The 20,151-nt window shown below is 49.6% G+C and overlaps 1 protein-coding gene across 2 annotated transcripts; it reads left to right on the forward strand.

Annotated features, from left to right (window-relative positions):
* The first annotated feature begins 870 nt into the window (after window positions 1–870).
* LOC118083974 (rho-related GTP-binding protein RhoG) lies at window positions 871–19,629 on the forward strand. Of its 2 annotated transcripts, none has more exons than XM_035113174.3 (2): window positions 871–1,005; window positions 16,439–19,629. In XM_035113174.3, the coding sequence occupies exon 2, from the start codon at window positions 16,463–16,465 to the stop codon at window positions 17,036–17,038; it is 576 nt and encodes a 191-aa protein (XP_034969065.2). In that variant the 5' UTR covers window positions 871–1,005; window positions 16,439–16,462; the 3' UTR covers window positions 17,039–19,629. The 2 variants fall into 2 exon arrangements, with proteins under 2 accessions (XP_034969065.2, XP_088521269.1); XM_088665143.1 differs by lacking the exon at window positions 871–1,005 and adding an exon at window positions 2,482–2,578.
* The last annotated feature ends 522 nt before the right edge of the window (window positions 19,630–20,151 follow it).

The raw sequence follows: 20,151 nt of genomic DNA on the forward strand, positions 1-20,151 counted from the left end.
GAAGGCTGTTATTGTCAGCATCCATCTGACTTGCAAGACAACAGAAGAGTGTGCCTTTGAAGGTAAAGTCGAAGCATTGGAGTTACAGCATCTGCTATGGCTGCAGAGACTGACACGGGAGAGACATGTGTTGTTGCAGGTGGGGCAGATGAAGGTGCCTGGCTGTGTTGCTGCAGATGCAGCAAGGCATTTCTTCTCTCTGCTCTCCTCCCAGCAGCCATTCCTCCCCTAGTCACTGTTCTGGATACATGACCTGACTGTCTCCAGGCACTGTGGCCGTTGTTTGCAAGGGATCCCCACATGACAGTGTTAATGGCAGCTCACAATAATCGCAACAGCATTGCACACACACATTGTAAACACTATAGCATTGAATACAGTAACTTATAACTAACTCGATGATAAATTCATCAGAACAATTAAAGCAATTCAGGAGAATCACAAGAATTCAAAATACAGTAGGCTATCAGAAAGAGCTGCTGAGCCAACCTATGCCAGGCGACTTCCTTTCTTTGGGAAGAGGCTTATTTCCCCCCTCAGTGGGCAGGCACAACTCTCTCATCCTTTCCAAACCAGTCTTCATGCCTGCAACCGTTTTTTGTTTTCTAAATCTCCACAACCTCCCTGCGAGGTAGGCTAGCTAATGCTCTCTTTCAGCCTGGGAAGCCGCGGGAACTACACCTCCCATCATCCCCAGCCGCTGGCCACGGAGGCCTCCCCTCCGCTCTCCCTCCCCGTAATACGCAAGAAAAATCATAGAGCGAGAGGGGAAAAAGAGAGAGGACGGAAGTCAGCCTTGAGCAGACGCCGCACTACATTTCCCAGAATCCCCTGGCGGGCCGTTCCGAAAAGGAGGGCGGGGGCGCGCGCGTGCGCAGAGCCAAGGCCGGGCTGCGGCGGCGCTGTGGGGGCGGTTTCCCTCAGCCGGATACAGCTTCTCTTCGGCCGGCGGCGGTTGCAGCTGACGGGAGAGAGCGAGAGAGAGCGAGCAGGGGGGACCCCAAGGTAAGACCCGGAGCCCCAGGCCGGCCTCCCCTCACGAAGCAGGGGGTTCAGAGGGTGGGAGGGGAGCGCTGCTTCCCGCTGTGTGGCCGCCGCCCTCAGGCCTGACAGGATGGGGGGTACTTTAAAAAGGACCACCCCGTCGAGCCACAATCACCCGTGGGTGGGTGGGGGAATCTCTTACGGGCTCAGAGAAGCCTCCGGGGGCTCCGGTGGGTGGGCATGATGAGGAAGCCCCCCCCCCCGTCCAGTGGCTGAGCACCTTCCTTGCAAGCAGAAGAAGGCTGGGAATCTCCTCTCTGGAGGCAGGGCTGCTGCCAGTCAGTGCAAGGCAATGCTGGAGGAGAAGGGCCCAGTGGTCAGAGTGCGGGGTGGGGGGCGCGAGGCGGCTTGGTGTAATCTGTGGCCGCTGTTTCATCCCCTGGTGGCAATCGCCAAGAGGAAGCGGGAAGGGGGTGGGAATCGGATTGATTGCTGCCGGTCCGTGCGGGCCGTGCTGAGCTATATGGGGTGAATGGTCGGGTTCAGGCCAAAGGGGGCTTGCTGTTGTCTGTATGGGGAGGCTGGTGGGGTAGCTCGGCTGGGAGAGCGTTAAGACCTTTAATCTCAGTCCGCCGGACTGTAAATGAGAAATGATGCGGCAACGAGAGGAAAAGGATGGCGATCGTGTGTTCGGGACAGAAGCGAGAAACGTAATTTTAAGAAACTGTATTGCATTAATTTAATTTGGTTTGGTTTGTAATCGTTTGGAAAATTAATAAAAAATAATATGGGGCGGGGGGGGGGGGGCGGAAGACTTCATCTCAGAGCTGTGGGTTCGAGCTCCACGTCCGGCAAAGGATTCCTGCATTGTAGGGGCTTGCACTCAGTACATGGGTTAGTTGGTCTCTTCCAACTGTACAGTTATGTGAAAAAACCCAGCAAAGAGCAAGGGCAGGGGCTTGGAGAAGGGCTTTGGCATCTGCTTTGCATGCAGCTTCAATCCTCCACGCTGCCAGGGAGGGCTAGGAATGTACCAGGCCTGAAATCCTGCAGATCTGCCGCCAGCCAGTACCAGTACCTTCTTGCTGCTGCCAGCCTTAGGCCTGTAACAGAGTGGGCAGAGTAAGAATTGGCCTGACTTTGTATTAGGCAGTTTCCTCTGTTCATTAGCAATATCAGTAGAGGGGAAATAGTTTGCTTTTGATCCCTGACATCTCCAAGTGGGGCTAAGAAAAAACCCTGCCTTAAATCCTAGAGAGTTGTTGCCTGCCAGTGCAGACAAAACTGAACTTGCTGTGATTCATGTTGACTAGATCAGAGGCAAGCAACTGAACTGGTTCACCACTGAGGCTTAACTTTGGAAATAAATCATGAGCTTGCAGGCTGCTATGAAATTTCATATTAATTAGCAGGTAAAAAAAGATGTAGCTCAGTGGTAGGGTATCTGCTTTGCATGCAGAAGGTCTCTTGTTCAATCCCTGCTTCTCCACAGAGTCTTGAGAATGATCCTTCCCTGAAACTCTGGAAGCTGCTGTAAGTCAGAGTGGACAGTGCTGGGCTAGGTTCTTAATGGTCTGACTGTATAAAGGCACAGGTAGGTTGCCGTGTTGGTCTGCCGTAGTCGAAACAAAATTAAAAAAAATTCCTTCCAGTAGCACCTTAGAGACCAACTAAGTTTGTCATTGGTATGAGCTTTCGTGTGCATGTTTGTTTTCCTAACGCCCAGAGGCTGCAGTTTATATTGGTCTTTTAACCAATGAAAGTTTCTCCCAAAACTGTAGAATGTTGTCTTTGGATATCATTCCCAAATAACAGAGTCTTGTGGCAACTTGACTGACAAATCTTAAAAAGGTAAAGGTACCCCTGACCATTGGGTCCAGTCGCGAATGATTGGGATTGCGGCTCTCATCTCGCTCTATAGGCCGAGGGAGCCGGCATACTACAATCTGCTTCATCAGATGCATGAAACATAATCCTGAGTTCCAGGTATATTATGTTTGTCCTTCATCTCTGTTGGTTTCCGCTCACCCACCCACCTTGTCTTGCATAAGGTCCAGCTTGAAGAAGTTGAGAAAAATAACAAGGGAGGAGCTGGGGAGAAGAGAGAGCAATATTGTTAAAGCCCCAGAGTTTGCTATTTGTAATAGACGTGAACACTTTCTGCTGTTGTAAGCTGCAGAATTTGTGCCTTCAACATCACACACATCTACATCTCTCTCTCTCTTCTCCCCCCCACAAACATTTCAACATTTTCCTGACAGTTCTGGAGAATGTGGAAACTTGTTGTGAGGGATACTGTGACACTTGTTCTCTACGTGGATTCCTTTTTATTGATCATAATAAAGGTGTTGCCCACCTGAGGTCTTTTGTTGCATTTCTAATAGACTTTAAAAATGTTCTAATAAAGGGGACCAAAAGATAGTATTGGTGATGGTGGAGAAGAGGGGAGGTCTTCATCTTTATTCTCTGTGGGTGGGGGGGACCATTGATCAAATGCATTGACTAGAGTTGCCAGCTGACCAACTTGGTCTGCTCCTGTGCTTGTACAGCAGCCAGAGGTGTAGAAATTAACAGGTAAAACTTTTCCCAGAGAAATTAAATTGCTGCAATTTGTGCATCAAACTGTTAGTAAAAATGCCAGAGTAGGTTTAGAGAAAAGTTGGCCATCTGCAATGCATTCTGGGTGCTGCAGAGATGCTTAGCAAGGCATCTGTCAGTGTTAGAAACAGATATGAAAGCTAGGAGCTAAATGGCACCTTAAACCTAAGTTACGGGCACAACAATTAAATGTCTAGGCACACTTTTTTAATAAAATAAAATAAAAATAAAAAGAATAAAAAGCTGAAAATGAATAAACTGCAGCCAAAATATTATGTTCATTTTTCACATGATCTAGTCCTTCTGCCCACCTCTCTAATCTTCTTCAGAGGGTCTCTTCTCCAGTCTTCAAAGAGTAGCTGGAAGTGAGGAGGCAGAAAAAGTTCCTCCTTTCCTTACATTCTGCAGTTTTAATCTGAAATCTTAGGTGCAGTACTGCGTCCACAGCTCAGAAACTGCTCACACTAATGAAATTCCCTGTCGCAAAATGCGCCTAGAACAATGGGCGTTTCAAACACTGGCATCTGTTCAGGGCTTCTTTTTTCTGAGGTGGGATTGTTCTTTGGCAACTCTTGCATTCCTTGTTACCCAGCTGCATGATCCAGAGATGGTTTTGCCTTTGGATGAGAGGCCAGAGCACAAGCAGTGAGGCATGGCTACTGCTTCTCCACCCAGCTTGTGTACCTCCCTGGGGCATAAGGCTGCTTTCTTTCTATCTGGTGGCCTGCCAGCTAAACTTTGTTCAAGTGTGTCAGATTGAACTGGTGATCATGTGATGCTTTTCTCCCAGCCACAAAGGGTCTATGATCTACCCCCAACTCCATGCTCAGTCAGTTAGAGCTGGCACTCTCTTACACTGGCTACTTCCATATAGTCTGGTAGCATCAAATTGTCTTCTATTTTATTGATCCAGGAAGCAGACATACAATAAAACTTGCATATCAGCTTACAGAAAAAGGATGCAGAGTTGTCAAAAATTGATTTTACATTTAGTTGGATAGATTTTCTGCTTTCATCTGAATTTAGCTATGATTTATGTAGGAATCTTAGTGACACAGTGTGCGCATACACCCTCCTTCCCAACTCCTTTTCAATATGTGTGAGGGACAGGGGATATCGCGAAGTCCCTCCCCTCCTGAGTTCAAGCCCGTCCCCGAGCAAAGGGGAAAGCAGGGAGAGTTCCGATTCCAGTGGGGAAGCAGGAAGTCGTGTCCGAGGCTCAGGCAAGGTAGAGGAGCCAGGGTCCCAGGTGGGACAGGAAGGGGCAAGTAAGGGGGGAAGACCCATCCCCCCAACTCCAGAATTACGCAGGAAGAGGAGGGGCAAGAGGATGGGTCTGCCAAAGCTTTTGTGTTGGAGAAAGACGCGCCAAAAGCCATTAGGAGGTTCTGAAACCGACTGACAACATCGCTCCGTGTAAATAGCAATGACTTGAGCACTGTAAATACGCAGCACCAATAAAAGAATAAAATGCAGAGCTGCGTAGCGTCGTTACTCTGAAGTAGTCCACTCCGGCCACTGTGACAGCAACCTCCTAATCCTTTTTGGGCTACTTTGGAGTTGCCGGGATGAGCGTGTCAGAGGCGGAGAAGTGGCGGCAGATCGCTGAGCAAGCCCAGCTAGAACTGCAACAGCTGTCGCTGCAGGCGCAGGGAGAATTGAAGGCAGCTAAAGAGGAGACTAAGAAGGTCCAGGACGACCGGCTACAACTTGCGGAACAGGTGAGAGAGCTTCAGGAAAAAGAGCAGCATTTAAGGGCGGTGGCGGTAGACCTCCAAAACAAGCTGGATGCAGAGAAAAACAAGGCGGGAGGGGCACCCCAAGTCCAAGTGCTGCCAGGAAGGAGAGCCGGGACCCTAGTAAGCAAGTTCAACGGAGACCCGAAGGAGTTTCAGGGCTTTGAGACTGAGATTGTGTATGCTCTTGAGCTGCACCACGATGAGTTCCCTGATGAGGAGCACAGAGTAGCGTTTATTGTGGAGCACCTTACAGGGGCGGCCAGGGAGTGGCTAAGACCGTTAATTGCAACAAGGAATCCTTGCATGAAGAATGTCAAACTGTTTCTAGAAGGTTTGAAAACGATGTATTCGTCCGATAGTCATATGGACCAGACTAAGGAGGAACTTCATAATTTACGCCAAGGAAATATGACAGTTCGCGCGTATTGGGCGAAATTCACCATGCTGGTGCACAGATTGGGGTGGGATCTGGAGTCGGCCCCACTGCAAGCGGCGTTCTACTTGGGGTTGCATGAGGAGGTGAAGGATGAGCTCTCGAGAGGTCCAAAGCCCAGTAATATGGATCAACTGAGCAAAGCGGCTCTGGCGGTGGGGGTGAGGCAGGAATCCAGGTGGAGCGACAAGCAAGCAACGCGCGCAAAGCGGGCTTGGTTCCCACGGTCGCAGGAGAAGCCACTCCCTCAACAACCCTTTCAAGCCACGCCTGGGGCCAGTCAGGACCAGGAACCCATGCAGATTGATAGCGCGCGCGCGCGGGCTTTTCAAACCCCAGCGGCGCCAAGGCGCAAGGAGGGAAGGGGTGGGACTTGCTTTCTCTGCAACTCCCCCCAGCATCTCGTCAGAGACTGCCCACATCGCAGGGAGTGGCAAGGAAAGGCGGGAACGGTTGTGCCCTCCCCCACTGACGCAGCACCACAGCAGGGAAACGGGAAAGCCTGGCTGCAGGAGACAAGGGGCGGCAGCCAGGCACAGTCAGCAGACGACAGCCCCAGCCCACCCACCCGCACAGAGAGGAGCAGAGCCAGCCCACCCCTCCCAGAGCAGGAGTGGTTCTAGAAGTGACGCTCACGCTCCCAAATGGCTATCCCCTGACAGTCCTCGCCTTAATTGACAGTGGGGCGTCAGCGAACTTCTTCTCGAGGAACTTTGCAGAAGAGCACCAGATCCAGCTTCTGCAGCTGGATTTTCCTCTGCACGTGGCAACCATTGACGGCAGAGAGCTGCTGGGAGGGGCCATCACTCATCAAACCCCCCCCATGAGAATGACGGTTGGAAGGCACTCAGAGACACTAGCATTCAACGTCACCACCATCTCAGACCCCCCAATCGTTTTGGGCATGAGCTGGCTGGCGCGCCACGACCCCTCCATAAGTTGGCATCAGAGATGCATCACTTTTGGATCGGACTTTTGCCTGGAACATTGCATGCAGCACCAACCAGGGGAGGGGCCTCCGATAGCCACGGTGGCCACCATGCACGTCAAAGGGGGTGAGGCGATACCCAAACCATACTGGGACCTGCAGGAGGTCTTCAGCGAAGCGGAGTCCGACCACCTGCCCCCACACCGGCCTTTTGACTGCCAGATCAACCTGGTGCCAGGGGCAACTATACCCCCAGCCAAGCTGTACGCCATGTCAGACCAGGAACTGGAGGATCTGCGCGCTTTCATCGACAAGAACCTCAAGCGGGGGTTCATCAGAGAAAGCAAGGCAGCAGGCGGCAGCCCGGTCTTCTGGGTGGACAAGAAAGACACGCAACAGCGCCGTCTTGTGGTGGATTTTAGACGGCTGAATTCGGTGACAGAGCCAGTGGCTTTCCCCATGCCCAGAGTGGATGATCTCCTGACAGCAGCACGCAGGGGCAAGATTTTCACCAAGCTAGACCTGAGGGGGGCGTACAACTTGATCAGGATCCGGGAGGGCGATGAGTGGAAAACCACGATGTTCACGCCTCTGGGCTCTTTTGAATATCTGGTGATGCCCTTCGGGTTGCAAGGGGGCTCAGCATGCTTCCAGGCCTTCATGCACCACGTCCTGGGGTCCCTACTCTTCAGGAAATGCTTGGTCTTTCTGGATGACATCCTTATTTACTCCAACGACCCAGTGCAGCACGTGAAGGACGTCAGGGAGGTGTTACAGCGCCTGAAGGAGAACCACCTGTATGTGAAGCTGGAGAAGTGCAAGTTTCACACCAAGGAGGTGGACTTCCTGGGCTACAAGCTGTCAGACAAGGGGCTAGCGATGGACAAGGACAAGGTGCAGACCATCCTGGACTGGCACAGCCCCAGGACGCGCAAAGATGCCCAACGCCTACTAGGCTTTGCCAACTTCTACAGGAAGTTCATCAAGAACTTCTCTCGAGTTACGGCTCCCATCACTGACTGCCTGAGAGGCAAGCAGAAGTTCAGGTGGACACCAGAGGCGCAAGCAGCGTTCGAAAGCCTCAAGAGGGTGTTCGCCTCAGACCAGAACCTGTTCCACGTGGTTCAGGACGCGCCCCTACGCATTGAGACAGATGCTTCTGATAAGGCTGTGGGCGCCATTTTGTTGCAACTGGACGCCAACAGAGAGTGGAGACCCTGTGCCTTCTTCTCCAGGAAGTTGACCCAGCCCGAGCGAAACTACACAGTTTTCGATCGGGAACTTCTTGCGATCCACGCGGCGTTCCAGCACTGGAGGCACTTCCTGGTGGGCGCCAAGCACCCCATCCAGGTGTGCACAGACCACAAGAACCTGGAGTTCTGGAGAACTGCCAGGGTGCTCAACCAGCGGCAGATACGGTGGGCAGAGTTCTTCTCGAACTTCAACTTCTCCATACACTACATCCCGGGAGAGCAGAATGTCAGGGCGGATGCCCTCTCCCGCAAGCCAGAGTACATGGAGGAGGAGGCGCCACCAGCCCCGAGGCACATTTTCCCCCCGTCGGCATGGTCCTGCGGAGCAGCAGTGGTGAGCGAGGCAGAACTCACAGCACTGACGGCAGCGGATGAATTTGCCAACCGCATCTTCAGAGAACTGAGAGGGGGGAGGGAGCAGGCAAAAGACTTTGCAGAACGCAGAGGGCTGCTTTTCTACAAGGGTGCGCTGTACCTACCCACCACCCAGCTTCGACGTACGGTCCTCAAGCAGACGCACGACAACCCAACAGCGGGGCATTTTGGAAGGGACAAGACCACTCACCTAGTCATGAGACACTTCTGGTGGCCAGGGGTAAGGGAAGATGTTCGAGACTATGTAAGGGGCTGTAACACCTGCCAGCGGGCGAAGGTGGTCAGAGCAGCGCCACCAGGGTTGCTGGAGCCCTTAGCCACGCCACACAGGCCGTGGGAAGTGGTGTCCATGGACTTCATCACAGATCTGCCTTCGTCCAGGGGTAAGACTGCAGTGTTGGTGGTGGTGGACCTCATGTCCAAAATGTGTCACTTTATACCGTGTGCCAGGGCAGTCTCGGCAGAAGAGACAGCCAAACTGTTTGTTGATCACGTTTTCAGACTGCATGGATTACCTTTAAGGGTTATTTCGGATCGTGGCCGCCAATTTGTTTCCAGGTTCTGGCGGCGGCTCATGAACCTCCTGCAGGTGGAGGTCAGCTTGTCGACGGCTAGACACCCGCAGACCAACGGACAAGCGGAGAGGGTCAACGCCATTCTGCAGCAGTACCTGAGATGCTACGTCAGCCAGCGGCAAACGGACTGGGTGGATCGCCTGCCGCTAGCAGAATTTGCCTACAACAATGCAGTGCACGTCTCCACAGGGGTGTCGCCCTTTAAGGCCAATTACGGGCGCGACCTCAGATCTTTCCCAGAGAGGGAGGGGGAGGAGGAGGAGGAGGGCCCACAGGCTGAGGATTGGGCAGAGGAACTGGAGACGGTGCACCGGCAGCTCAGAGAACACTTGGAGAGGGCCAAGGAAGCGTACAAAAAGGGGGCAGATCGCCACAGGCGACAAGGGGAGGTCATCAGGGTGGGGGACAAGGTGTGGTTGTCCTCGGAGGGCCTTCCCACCAGAGGGAGGTGCAAAAAGCTGGCACCCAAATGGCTGGGCCCCTTCACGGTCACGCAACAGGTCAACCCGGTGGCATACAGGCTGGCACTGCCAGAGGACATGAGGGTGCATCCAGTGTTTCATAGATCGCTGCTGTCGCCGTACAGGGAAAGCAGCAGGCTCCGAGACAGCGAACAAACCCCCGAGGGAGGGGGGGAGAGGGAAGGCAGGGAGCAACTCAATGAGGCCACGGCCATCCTGGATTCAAGGTGGGGGGTGGGGGGCCTGGAGTACCTCATGGCATGGGAGGATGCTCCACCGTCCCAGAATGAATGGGTCCCCGCCACTCAGATACAGGAGGAATTCTTGGTGGAAGAATTTCACGCCCTCTTTCCCCACAGACCCAAGCCCTGGCACATGGAAAGGGAGGGGGAGGAGGAGGAGGCACGGGAGAACAGCTCACCATGGCGCTGGGAAGCGGAGTTTGAGGAACCAGAGGATGAGGTATGGGTGTCGCCAAGATCCACCCAGTCAGAGGAAGGAGCAGATTGGCAAAACATTTTTACCCCCACCAGCTCTGACGCCACGGACTTTTTGGGATTCCCGTCCTCCCAGGCGGAAGGGGGGGGCTCGCAGGACTGGGGGGAGGTGTTCACACCAACGGGCTCGGAGAGCACCGAGTTTTTAGGCTTCCAGTCGTCACCGACACATGGGGGGGGCCTGGGGAGGGGTGAAGGAGAGCTTGGGAGGGGGGTGGATGTGAGGGACAGGGGATATCGCGAAGTCCCTCCCCTCCTGAGTTCAAGCCCGTCCCCGAGCAAAGGGGAAAGCAGGGAGAGTTCCGATTCCAGTGGGGAAGCAGGAAGTCGTGTCCGAGGCTCAGGCAAGGTAGAGGAGCCAGGGTCCCAGGTGGGACAGGAAGGGGCAAGTAAGGGGGGAAGACCCATCCCCCCAACTCCAGAATTACGCAGGAAGAGGAGGGGCAAGAGGATGGGTCTGCCAAAGCTTTTGTGTTGGAGAAAGACGCGCCAAAAGCCATTAGGAGGTTCTGAAACCGACTGACAACATCGCTCCGTGTAAATAGCAATGACTTGAGCACTGTAAATACGCAGCACCAATAAAAGAATAAAATGCAGAGCTGCGTAGCGTCGTTACTCTGAAGTAGTCCACTCCGGCCACTGTGACAATATGGCTTGAATATGGCTAGCACACAGGGGGACATGTGTGAGCAGCAAATCCTTTGTATGCACAATCTGTGGCAGGGCTCTTCTCACCTTGCAGCAGCATCTGCAAAGCTGCTTGCCATGTACAGCAACCACTGGGGAGGACTGAAGCAGACTGGGTGAGGAAGTGGTTTTTTGTACTGTACGATGTATCTGAATTGACTGTTTACAGTTTGTCACCTTATCGCTCGCTGGAGGTGTGGCAGCTTTTGACAGCATATTATGTGCCTTGCAGGGAGGGTGCTTGGGATACCATGCTGATCTGAACTCCCTGTCATTGCTGCAGTTTGAGCTGTTGACATTGCAGTCAGACCTTGGTTTGCAACCGCCTCCCTTTGTGACTGCTTCGGTTTCCGACCACTGTGGACCTTTACATCTGGGTTCCGCGGCGCTCGGGTGTGTAGAAGCGATCTGCGCAGCGCGCACATGCGCAAAAGCCATCTATGCAGCGTGTGCGTGTGCAGAAGTATGCATCAGGGAGCGACCGATTCGGGGAGCGAGTTGCAAATTGAGGTATGACTGTAGTGAGGATGAAATAGCTAGGGAAAGTGAGGGTTGTTGGAGCTTGGGGTCCTGCTGCAAATGGAGTTTTGCTACCAGGGTGTTGCTCCTAGCTGGACACACTGGCTCCATAACCCAGCACTCTCTTCTTTCTAGCAGGAAGCAGACAAAACTGATCTTGTGATACTATTTTTACAGTTATGTTTTCAAATGTAATCTTCAAAGCTATATTGAATATGAATATATATATATATATATATATATATATATATATATATATATATATATATATATAAGCCACTGCTATATTGTTCTTGCAGTGCAACATGGAATACTGTTTTTTGGTGTGTGGGGTATGGGGGAGAGGTCTCTAGAATGCATAGACCTCTCCCCCATACCCCACACGCCAAGATGTGATGAGTGAAAGACATTTGCTGAGGAAAGTGAATGAGTTGGTAAAGATGCTTTGTAGGATGTGATTAGTAAATGAAATAAATAATTTATAATAATAAAATAGATGCTGGTTATAAATTGTTAGCCTTAGATAAAGTGTGGCCGAGAAATTCCCTAAACCAACACTCTTAACAACACAATTCCTTACATATAAGTTCCGTTGAATTCACTGGGGCTTCCTTCCCAGCTGTTTTCATTGTATTTTGTATTTTGTCCACCACCATGATGTTGGGATGCGGGTGGCGCTGTGGGTTAAACCACAGAGCCTAGGGCTTGCCGATCAGAAGGTCGGCGGTTCGAATCCTCGCAATGGGGTGAGCTCCCGTTGCTCGGTCCCTGCTCCTGCCAACCTAGCAGGTCGAAAGCACTTCAAAGTGCAAGTAGATAAATAGGTACCGCTACAGCGGGGAAGGTAAACAGCGTTTCTGTGTGCTGCTCTGGTTCGCCAGAAACGGCTTTGTCATGCTAGCCACATGACCTGGAAGCTGTACGCTGGCTCCCTTGGCCAATAACGCGAGATGAGCACCGCAACCCCAAAATCGGTCACGACTGGACCTAATGGTCAGGGTTCCCTTTAACTTTACCCCACCATGATATGTGTGTTAAAGGTGATAAATAAATACGGTACAATAAGTGGGTATAGGATTTCAGTGTTAATGAAGATAACTAGCAAACCAATTCCTTTTATTGCGGGGGGAGGGGGATATTCTGGCCACCTCTGCTTGTTATGATACTAGCATAAATTTACATGCAGATGTTTAGACGTTGTGCAGACCAAGGTTCCCTTATCATGGTTAAATTTCTAGCCACTTTTTTGTAACTGGCGGCTGTCCTTGCTGAGCCTGTGGTATATGATAGTTGAGATAGTATGTGACATTTTACACACTTCTGTATATGAAGCTGAGCTGGTTGACTCCCTCTTGTCCAGGCTTGACGAGATAGCTCTTTAGTGTCCGAGGCAGAGATCTTTGCTAGCCTGAGATCAGTTATTGGCTTGAGTGGTGGGATTGAATCTGGAAAGATACAGGGCTGGGCAGAAGTCCAGTTTCCCAGATTTTGTAGGCTGCCTTCTATACCACACCAGTGCTCCCCTTTCATTTGTTCACAGCTTCCTAGTTTCTCCTTGAAAGTGACTGCATTCCCTTAATGGTAAACATTCCTCCCATAAGGAATCCAGGCTTCCCCAAATTGGTGCTCTCTAGGCATTGTGGGTCTCCAGTTCCCATCCAGCCCAGCTAGCAAAGCCACTGGTCAGGAATGATGGGAGATGTAGTTTTGAACATATGCAAGGCTCCAGGTTGAGGAAGATTCAAGTTAAGTTAGCTACTTATCTGCAGTCCATAAAACTTAAAATATATGGGGAGGAATTCAGCATAGTGCCAAGTTAAATGTCACATGAGAAGGTGCAGAATATTGGTTTGGATCTTGTGGCTTGTTGCACAACAGAAGTCCCATTACTTCCTGTTCCACACAAAAAATTCCACTAGTGCAACAGTTGTGCTGGATTTCATATTGTGCAACTGTGATTCTTGCCCTTACACTAGCGCAACAGTCTTTGCACTGGCAGTTACAAAATTTTGGGTCCCAGACTCTAGCTGCTTGTTTGCTGCTAGTATGAACTATTCCAGCAAGATGATGGTGGAAGGACATTTTGGGAGTTCAGATTGGATAGAGCTTCAGTGTGGATGATTGCTGCTGTGTGAACAGGGAACTCTAAGTGCCAGTGTTCTCTCCCCCGCACCCCGAAAAAGGAGATTGGTGATTTGTTGAGGAACTGGAGCAATTGCTTTAAGTGAAGGGATTTGAGCCAAAGGTTGCAGAGAGTGGTTGACTGAGTTGCTCTCTGGAGAGCTGCCCTGCTAATACATGTTCAGCTGTTAGTCTCTTGGAATGAGCTGCGTTATTTTCTAAGAGGGTTTTTCGCTCTGCAGGAAATTGCATCCTGGGAGCTAAGTAGCACCTCCAAAGAAAGAGGCTAACAAGTTGTTTCTTGTTTGGGCTAGTTTGGCAGTTCCAACTTGAAAGCATGCAGGCTTTTGGTTTATGTTTGGGAGTGATATGCGGCTCCACCAAGTCCATTGGGAAAGTGCTGGGAAGTGTCCTGTCAGACTCCCTGCCCCATCCCCAAATTGTCTCTGGTGAATTTGAATTTTTCATGTTAAAAGTCATTCTGAAACTTTCCAGAGTAACGAGGCCTGCACTGAGCTTTGCACATTGCTTTCATCCTGAACTCTTCACATATATTTGGTATTAATGAGTTTGCAGCTCAAGCCCCTTAATTCCTGCTGGACCCGTCATTGTTAAGAATAATCTGCTATTGGCTTCCTTCTCAACAGTTCTTTGTGTATTCACAGAAGGCCTCCGTGCCTCTGGTGCTGGCTGAGAGAGGAAGCGTTCTGAGCGCCCATCACAGCTGCTGTGTTCTAAGCTCTTGTGGGTCTTGGACTGCTGAATTGGGCCCTAGATTGCACCAGAGCAGCTGACAGATAGTTCAGATTTTAAAAAGCAGAAGATGTTTCTCTTGCAGTCATTTGCAATGTAGAGAATTTCTGCTGGTAGAGAACAAAAGTTAAGGCTGCTCAAGATTGCTAGAAGCTTATTACAGAGTGTCCGGTTTGTTCCTTTGCTGTTAATTCAAAAACTTTGGTTCATCAACCAGGAAAACTTTTCTAACAATCAGGGGCCAATGCTAACTCTTGGCCGGGGAGCAGTAGGGGTGATTCCACTGCAATATCTGAAAACCAGCCATGTACTGACCAGGGCAGAAGTCTTTTTTTGTGTGGGGGAGGGGGGCATTATTTGTCTTAATATTTGCTGAGCCAGCTCCGAAATGGACCCCTCTCCAGTTGATGGAGCAGTTTAGGATCCAGCAGATCTTTGTCTAGACCAGCTCTTCCTGTATCCTGCCCCATTCCGAGGCTTTACGCTGGCTGCCCAAATACCACAAGTGGTATCCTGTCAATACAGTAGTCTGCACTGTTGGCAGGCACAAGGGAGGACCCCCCTGCTGGCAGAGGGAAATCACTGCGCTCTTAATCCCTTTCCAACAACATAGATCAGGGGTCAGCAAACTTTTATAGGAGGGGGCTGGTTCACCACCCCTCAGACCTTGTGGTGGGCCAGACTGCACACACACTCACACACAGCAGAGGGGGGCTTCTCTCTCTCCCCCTCTCTCCCCCAGCCCCTCCCCCCTACTTTCCTACCTCCTCTGCTGCTCTGCCTGCGGTTGGGAGCTGGTAGTGGTTGTGGTGCATCTCCTTTCTGGGCCAGCTTTCCCGGGTGCCTGGTGCGGGGCCAGCAGGGGCACCAAACTCCAGCTGAAGCCCCGCAACGCACCTGTCATGATGCCCACAGCGCAGCCATGGATGGAGAGACCGGCAGGCAGCAAGTCTGGGCCGTGCCTCAGCGTGTGGGCGGCAAGGTTTCGGATTGGCTGGCACCAATCAAAGCCCAGCTCCCTTCCTTCGCAAGGCAGGGAGAAGCCAGGAGGAGGGAGGAAGGAAGTGCCACCGTGGTGTGTGTGAGGGGGGGGGGAAAGGTGCCTGAACAATCACGCCGATCCAAGTGGTGATTCCAGGACCATCCGTGGGCTGGATCCAGAGGGCAATTGGGCCTGATCCAGCCCGCGGACCTTAGTTTACTGACCCATGACATAGATCAAGGGTTAGGATTGCTCTGTTACTGACAAAACAAAAAGTGTGTGTGTGAGTTGAGGGTGAATGTATGTTGAGAAAATGAATTATGGTGTTTTACAATCTCTGGAGTTTTACAAAACACATCAGGCAGACCTGGTCTTGTTCAGATGCATGGTTTGCTTAGCTTTTCGGAACATGGTTTTAAAAAGTGTTTGTTAAACTAGGTCAAGAAAAAGCTCCTGTGCTGTGTAAAACAGCTTCCTGGGTTTTTTGGGAGTGGTGATGATAGTGGTGGGTTCTCTGATTGCTTCTGGCTCATTCCTGGCTGGTTTCTCTTTTCTCCTTGCATAATGTCTAAAAAAATGAGCTCCTTACTGTGGTTGTGGTTCTTTTAAATGCTTACATATTTAATATGTTCATATTCTGCTTTCTCCTAGTGCAGTTTACTGTTAAAAGGCACTGTACTAAAACAAAAGGTACAATAGACAAAACAGAATCCTCTCATGCTGTTTGTGGTTTCTTTAGGAATTGTTACACGTCATTCATAATTTAGAATATTTATATTTTGCCTTTCTATTGAATGATCTTCCAAGGCAGCTTAACCAGCCCAGCAGCCCTTCAGTCTCCTGGCCGAGGGATGTAGCTAGAAAGTGCCTCTTTTCAGCTCTGCAGTCTCAGGGCATCTTGCAATTGGAGACTAAAGAACATGGGAATTCTTCCTGACACCAAATCAGACGATTGGTCTACCTAGCTCAGTACTGTCTATGGTGACTAGAAGAGGCTCTCCAGGGTTCCAGACAGGGAGCCTCTCTTAGCCCTACCTGGAGTTGCTGCAGACTTGGGACTTTCTTCCTGATACTCCACTACTGAGATGTGGCCCATCCCCATAAACCTTATGTTTTGAGGCAGGAAGGTGGGAAACCCACTCCTTTCGGTTACTCTTCCCTTGTTTCCTGCTTGGCAGGGGGTTGGACTGGATGGCCCTTGTGGTCTCTTCCAACTCTATGATTCCCTTGGCTGATGGGGTGGGGCCAGGTTTTATCTCCATCTTGCCATGACTTTCTCCTGGCGGCAGAGGGCGAAGCCTCCCAGTGGCCATTGGCTGATGGTAGAGGCCTGAGTTTGCCTCTCTTTGGCTTTGCGATCCCCTGGGCAAGTGGGAAGTGAGTCGCCGCTGGAGAAGGGCGGGCGCAGAATGCATGTCCATAGCTCGGTTTCTGAGTTATTGCATAACTCTCCTAGCAATACTGGAGGCTTGGTCAAGTATTTTTCTCCCAACTAAGTTTGGCTTCCTCTGACTTCTTCCTTTCTTTGTGCAGGACTCTTCCCTTCAGAGCAGAAGAATGCAGACGATAAAGTGCGTGGTTGTTGGCGACGGCGCTGTGGGGAAGACCTGCCTGCTCATCAGCTACACTACCAATGCATTCCCTGAGGAATACATTCCCACGGTGTTCGACAACTACAGTGCTCAGATGACTGTTGATGGCAGGATGGTTAGTCTGAATCTCTGGGACACGGCAGGCCAGGAGGAATATGACCGCCTGCGCACCCTCTCCTATCCTCAGACCAATGTCTTCGTCATCTGCTTCTCCATTGGGAGCCCCTCCTCCTACGCAAACGTGAGGCACAAATGGCACCCCGAGGTGACTCATCACTGCCCAAATGTGCCGATTCTTCTTGTTGGCACCAAGAAGGACTTGAGAAGTAACACGGAGACAGTGAAGAAGCTGAAGGAGCAGAGCCTGGGCCCCACCACCCCCCAGCAGGGGACGTCGCTGGCCAAGCAGATTGGAGCAGTCAAATACTTGGAATGTTCAGCACTGAACCAGGAGGGGGTGAGAGAAGTCTTTGCTGAAGCTGTGCGTGCCGTTTTATACCCTGTGACAAAGAAGAACTCCAAGAAGTGCCTTCTGTTGTAGTTGCCAAGGAACGTCGAGCAAGGATTGAGGGCTTTGGGTTGTTTTGAAGGTCGCCTCCTTAATCTAATTGCATCTTGCACTAATGAGATATATTTCAAAAGAGATATATTTGTAGGAGATATATTTCTTTCCGCAAGTACTCCTGCAGTTCAGGTGCCAGTTCCAGCAGACTGGAACAAAAGACATCAATTCCAAGTTTTAAGATCAGCCTATCTGCCATATTCTCAGTGTCTATGCTTACATAGTTCTCCATCTCTTCAGTGGAGGAGAGCTGCAGCCAAGAGAGACTAGACTGTCCAAGCCAAGTGCTTTCTTTGCTATACAAACCTAAGATGCAGTCCTTTCTGAAGGGGGACAGTCATCTGTTTTGATTCATGTGCCACTGTTGCTTTTCCTAGCAATTTCTTCATCAGTTAGCTGTCTTTTGTATAGATAGGGCTGTGCCTTTCCAATAACTGTGTCAATTTGTCAAGAGTGTTTGAGAATTTTAGAATGTCTCAACTGTGGGATTCAAGCACCACATGTGGTAACAGAGATTTAGAAACTGAGAGGGCTTTCAATAAGATCAAAACTACTCTGTGCTCCCCTTCTTGGAATTGAATGCAGGTTCCACAAACTTGTTCTGGGATTGGGAGCTAGTCCCTTTTTGCTTTCAGGGTTGGAAAACTGGGCTTTATAATGCAGCTCCTTATTGTTTCTGGAGGGTGTCCCTCAGCTGTGTGATTAAGCCAAGGCATCATTTCAAAAGCTGACTTTGCCACAAGCTGGGCTTGCAGTCCACAGGCTGAGATTTCCTTTCTCAGCCTGCCATAGCAGTCCACCACTCCAAGATTATACTCTTGCTGTGCCTGCTGTAGGAGGATGCCCTGATGGCATCACTGCCAGGCCAGCTAAACCCCACAATGAAGAGAGTGTGCCCGCTCACTTGATTTTAGGTATGTTTTATACTGTTAGAGGCTTACTGAACCCAGCTACGCAACAGGTACCCTTAAATAAACTCTGGACTGGCTGGCCTTTATGTCCATGGGCACCGTGGCAGTGCCCATCATTTCCTCAGCATATGCCTCCTTCCCCAAATGTTGTGGTTGAACGTAAATCTTATGAATGTGGTATAGATGGCAGAGATCTGCCTGCTCTAGAGCAGAAGGTCTCATTTGCTCACTACACGCCCGCCTGCCTTTTTAATATAATTGTCAATGCTACAAAGCAGTACTGTATTTCTGTGCCTTTTCATTAGTACTATGTTTTCTCCTACAGGTGAAAATATCAGTAATTTCTTGCCTTCTAAACTTTCAGGTGTAAATGCTATTAAAATGTTGCACTGGTTTGTTGACCTCTTTAGGACATAGGTACCCAATATAGGTGCATATAGGCAGGGTTTTAACTTTCACTGAAATATTAACTTCCCTTTCTTGGAAAAAAAACTTTTGCAAGTGCTTTTTAAAAAGAAAACATGCATTTCTAGCACCACAGCTGATTTAATCTAGTGGCATTAGGGAACTTTTTTTTACTTATGATGATTTGTGGCCATATTCAAGATCTTTAGTTTATTGGGAGCCTGATGCTTCATAGCATCTCTCTGGCCAAGGATAGCTTATTTATTTGATCAACAAGTTTGTTAATTGCAGTTCTTGAGAAAAGAGTGTTTTCTCCACAGGTATGCTGCGTTGCTGCCGAGGAACAAAACAATTCTGAGCAAAATTCTGTTTTGGTTGTTTTTTTTTAAGCTCAGCACCATTTTGAAATGAATTATTTATGTTTTTACATGATGATCGTTGTGATTACAAATCTGGTGTGTGTAAATGGAGAGCAAACTTTGCCTTACTTTAGAATCACAGTACTTGTGAGCTGTCCTCGGTATTGATGCCAGTATAAAATGCAGGCGTAATGGAGCTAGAGAGATAATGGAGACCAGGTGCAAAGCCAGTATAGTTCACATCATGGTTGAACAAAATCTGCTCCTAGAAATCCTGAGAGTGGAGGCTAAGCTGACTAGATCACTGCAGTTGAAATTGGGTATTCTCTTGCTTCCCCCCCCCCAATAGCCTGGGTCCTTTGGCTGTGATCTGACCATTCTCAGGATTTAAAGTGGAGGCAAACACATTCTTGGTGACTATGGAACACAGTTAAATATGGTTTGGTCTAATCTCTGTATCCAAATGCTTTTTTGAACATCAAACAAAATCATAACTGTGATAGGCTCTGGTGACTTTAGGCCCAGAAATATCGTGGACTAGGCTCTGCAGGCCAATAGTTGTTTTTTTAACTTGGATGTTTGTGTAGAATGTGCAGGCCCTAAAACCTTGCAAAGCTTTCTTCATCTGCCTTGCAGAAATTTGGGTGCTGCAGGGGCCAAGGTGAAAGAGCTTTCTGATCTGCCCGTTGGAAGGAATTTCTCTAGGTTGAGGTCTTAAGTGGTTGATGGGTGTGCCACATGTGCCTTAATGTGCAAGGGGAATCTGAGACTGTGTGGTACTGAAACATACACTGGCAACTGATTTTATAGTTAAAAAATAAATTTGTATGGCGACTAACGGAGTTATTTTTAAATTATGCAGAATTAAATTGTAATAAATCATTTTCTTGGTTTTTTCCTTTGTCTGGTTTTTCATTCTCTCTCTCTCTCTCTCTCTCTCTCTCTCTCTCTCTTTCTTTGTAAGGGGTGTTTAAAAAAGTGTTCCCTTTCTCCCTGAGCCTTTGTTATAAGGAATTTGAAGTTCCTTGGAACCAAGTTTGTTTAGAGCAACTTTGATATTTTATGAAATGCCCTTGTTCCCTTTAAGAATGTTCCTCTGTTTTTATAGCTTTTATCATACATTTAGTTCTGAGGGAAATATTTCTCCAGTCATGCCTAGAATTGCATTTTGAGCTGGAGAGGAGGATGTGAGTTATGACAGTAATAGTGCCTCTTAAAAGGTTGAAGTAGGGATGGTGCAGCAGCTACCATCATTCTACGCCTGTTTAAATGTAGCCTTTATGTCTTTGTTCCATTTCAGAAGTGTCTCCTACTCCATTGTTCTAGGTAGACCAAATTTATAATGTCCAAGAACTACAGTTGGACATACTGTATGCTACTTCTGTTGCCTCTAGTCCACCTCACCCGTGCCTGATTT

This window comes from Zootoca vivipara, chromosome Z2 (genome assembly GCF_965207765.1).
Source record: "Zootoca vivipara chromosome Z2, rZooViv2.hap1.1, whole genome shotgun sequence".
NCBI lineage: Eukaryota > Metazoa > Chordata > Lepidosauria > Squamata > Lacertidae > Zootoca > Zootoca vivipara.

Bases quoted from the DNA above. Each gene is read 5' to 3' on its own strand.
- LOC118083974 (XM_035113174.3), top strand. From the start codon at position 16,463: ATGCAGACGATAAAGTGCGTGGTTGTTGGCGACGGCGCTGTGGGGAAG.